This window comes from Emiliania huxleyi, assembly GCF_000372725.1.
Source record: "Emiliania huxleyi CCMP1516 unplaced genomic scaffold EMIHUscaffold_2607, whole genome shotgun sequence".
NCBI lineage: Eukaryota > Haptophyta > Isochrysidales > Noelaerhabdaceae > Emiliania > Emiliania huxleyi.
In genome coordinates this window covers 1-2,420 of record NW_005200084.1, presented here as the reverse complement: position 1 = coordinate 2,420, position 2,420 = coordinate 1, and the positions used below count along the sequence as shown (strand labels likewise).

At 69.0% G+C, this 2,420-nt stretch overlaps 2 protein-coding genes across 2 annotated transcripts; both read left to right on the top strand.

Annotated features, from left to right (window-relative positions):
- Window positions 1-36: 36 nt before the first annotated feature.
- On the top strand, window positions 37-495 carry EMIHUDRAFT_254665 (hypothetical protein; the record flags this gene model as incomplete). Its single annotated transcript, XM_005777374.1, has 1 exon — window positions 37-495. The coding sequence occupies one exon, from the start codon at window positions 37-39 to the stop codon at window positions 493-495; it is 459 nt and encodes a 152-aa protein (XP_005777431.1).
- A 948-nt stretch (window positions 496-1,443) lies between these two features.
- On the top strand, window positions 1,444-2,420 carry EMIHUDRAFT_373820 (hypothetical protein; the record flags this gene model as incomplete). Its single annotated transcript, XM_005777373.1, has 1 exon — window positions 1,444-2,420. A coding segment is annotated over one exon (977 nt), but the record flags the coding sequence as incomplete, so codon positions are not given.

Genomic DNA, 2,420 nt, shown 5'->3' with positions numbered 1-2,420 from the left:
CCTTTGCGTCCCGGTTCCCCCGGTCTTTTCGGAACCATGTTCGGGATTCCGCATGGAAGAAGCGCGAACGCCAGCCGAGAGTCCACGGTATCCCCACTCCGAACCTCGCCCAGCTTCACCGCCCTCGTCGACTACCTCCTCTCCGACAAGTTCGACCTCGGCGAAGAGGAGGGCAGGGCGCAGCGCGCGCTCGACCTGCGGGAGCTGGCGCAGATGTACCAGGTGCCGCGCCTCGAGCTGCTCTGCGCGCAGGCGCTGCAGGAGAGCGTCGCGCCGGCGACCGCCGTGCCGCTGCTCGAGGCGGCGCACACGACGGGCGACGGGCGGCTCCTCGCGCAGTGCCGCCGCTACGTGGCCGACCACGCCGCCGAGGTGCGTGCGAGCGGCGGCGTGGAGCAGCTGCGCGACTTTGGCGTGGCCAAGGGGCTGCTCGGCGACGCGCTCGACCAGGTGGCGGAGCTGAAGAAGGGGGCACTGCGCGTGGCAGCGGACTGATGCGGCCCCTTTGTGAGTGCGCGCACCGCGCCAATACCTGCCACTACCTGCATAGATTTCTGCCCGCTGCGCCTTCCGTGGTTCCGTCTGCACACACCACGCAGCGGCTGCTCACGTCTCTGTCAGCTGGGCCCTGGCGCCTGGGCGCCGTCGGCCGCGGTAGAAGCTAGTATACGTAAGGACTCTACGTTACGAGTTTTGTATATTGCCCAAATGGAGCATCGCCCCTACTAGCGCGTCCCGAATACTACAAGCGCGTGAATGGCGTCCGCTGCCCGCAAGCGCGCCCGCACCGGCGGCGGCGGTGACGGGGACAAGCCCGTGCCGGTCGCGGATGGCTTCGAGGCGCCCATCTTTGGCGTGCGCGTCCTCGGACAGGTCACCACGCTGGCGCTCGAGGGCGAGGATGGCCCTCTGGCATCGCTCGGGTCGGTTGGCGTCGCGAGCGATCACGCGGGCGCCTGGAACGTCGCGACCAAGGACTCGCTGCTGCACGTCTCGGCGGCCGGGCGCGTGCGCCGCGTGGCAGCCTTGCCGGCAAGTGAAGTCATCAGCATTGCTGCCAGCCCGGACGGGAGCGCGGCGTTTGTGGCAGACTACAGCAACCACAAGATCCGGCGGCTGGAGGTTGCGACTGGCGAGGTAACCACGCTCGCGGGCAGCGGCGAGGGTGACGACGCGGACGGCGTGGGCGACGCGGCGCAGTTCTACAACCCATCTGGCATCGCCATAAGCCGGGACGGCGGCATGCTGTTTGTGGCGGACTTCAGCAACAACAAGATCCGGCGGGTGGAGGTGGCGACGGGCGCGGTGACGACGATCGCGGGCAGCGGCAACATGGGTGACGCGGATGGTGTTGGCGACGCGGCGCAGTTCTGCTGTCCAGCTGGCATCGCCATCAGCCCAGACGGCGGCGCGCTGTTTGTGGCGGACTTCGAGGAGAACCACATGATCCGGCGGGTGGAGGTGGCGACGGGCGCGGTGACGACGATCGCTGGCAGCGGCGAGCGTGGCGACGCTGATGGCGTGGGCGACGCGGCGGAGTTCAACAACCCAAGTGGCATCACTATGAGCCCAGACGGCAACGCGCTGTTTGTGGCAGACTGGAGCAACAACAAGATCCGGCGGGTTGAGGTGGCGACTGGCGCAGTGACGACCCTCGCGGGCAGTGGCACAGAGGGCAACGCCGATGGCGTGGGGGACGCGGCGCAGTTCGACGGCCCAGATGAAGTCGCCATCAGCCCGGACGGCAGCACGCTGTTGGTCAGTTCCAACGGTGGCCTCCGCCAGGTCTGCGTGGCTGCGCCCCCTCCGCCTCCCTCCTTTGCCCCGATCGTCGTTCCGCCTTCGACCCTTGGAGCCGACTTTGCAACGACGCGGGGCGACGCCTCCCTCCCAGAGGGGAAGGTCACCTTCCTGGTCGGCGACGACCGGGAGCGCATCGAGAACGTGAGCAAAAACAACCTCTGCGCCCGGTCCCCGGTCTTTCGGACCATGTTCGGCATCGGCATGAAGGAGCGCGACGCCGCCGAGGTCACAGTGTCCCACACCGACCTCGCCAGCTTCACCGCCCTCGTCGACTACCTCCTCTCCGACAAGTTCGACCTCGGCGAGGAGGAGGGCAGGGCGCAGCGCGCGCTCGACCTGCGGGAGCTGGCGCAGATGTACCAGGTGCCGCGCCTCGAGCTGCTCTGCGCGCAGGCGCTGCAGGAGAGCGTCGCGCCGGCGACCGCCGTGCCGCTGCTCGAGGCGGCGCACACGACGGGCGACGGGCGGCTCCTCGCGCAGTGCCGCCGCTACGTGGCCGACCACGCCGCCGAGGTGCGTGCGAGCGGCGGCGTGGAGCAGCTGCGCGAACTTTGGCGTGGCCAAGGGGTTGCTTCGGGGACCCGCTTCGACCAGGTGGCGGAGCTTAAGAAGGGGGC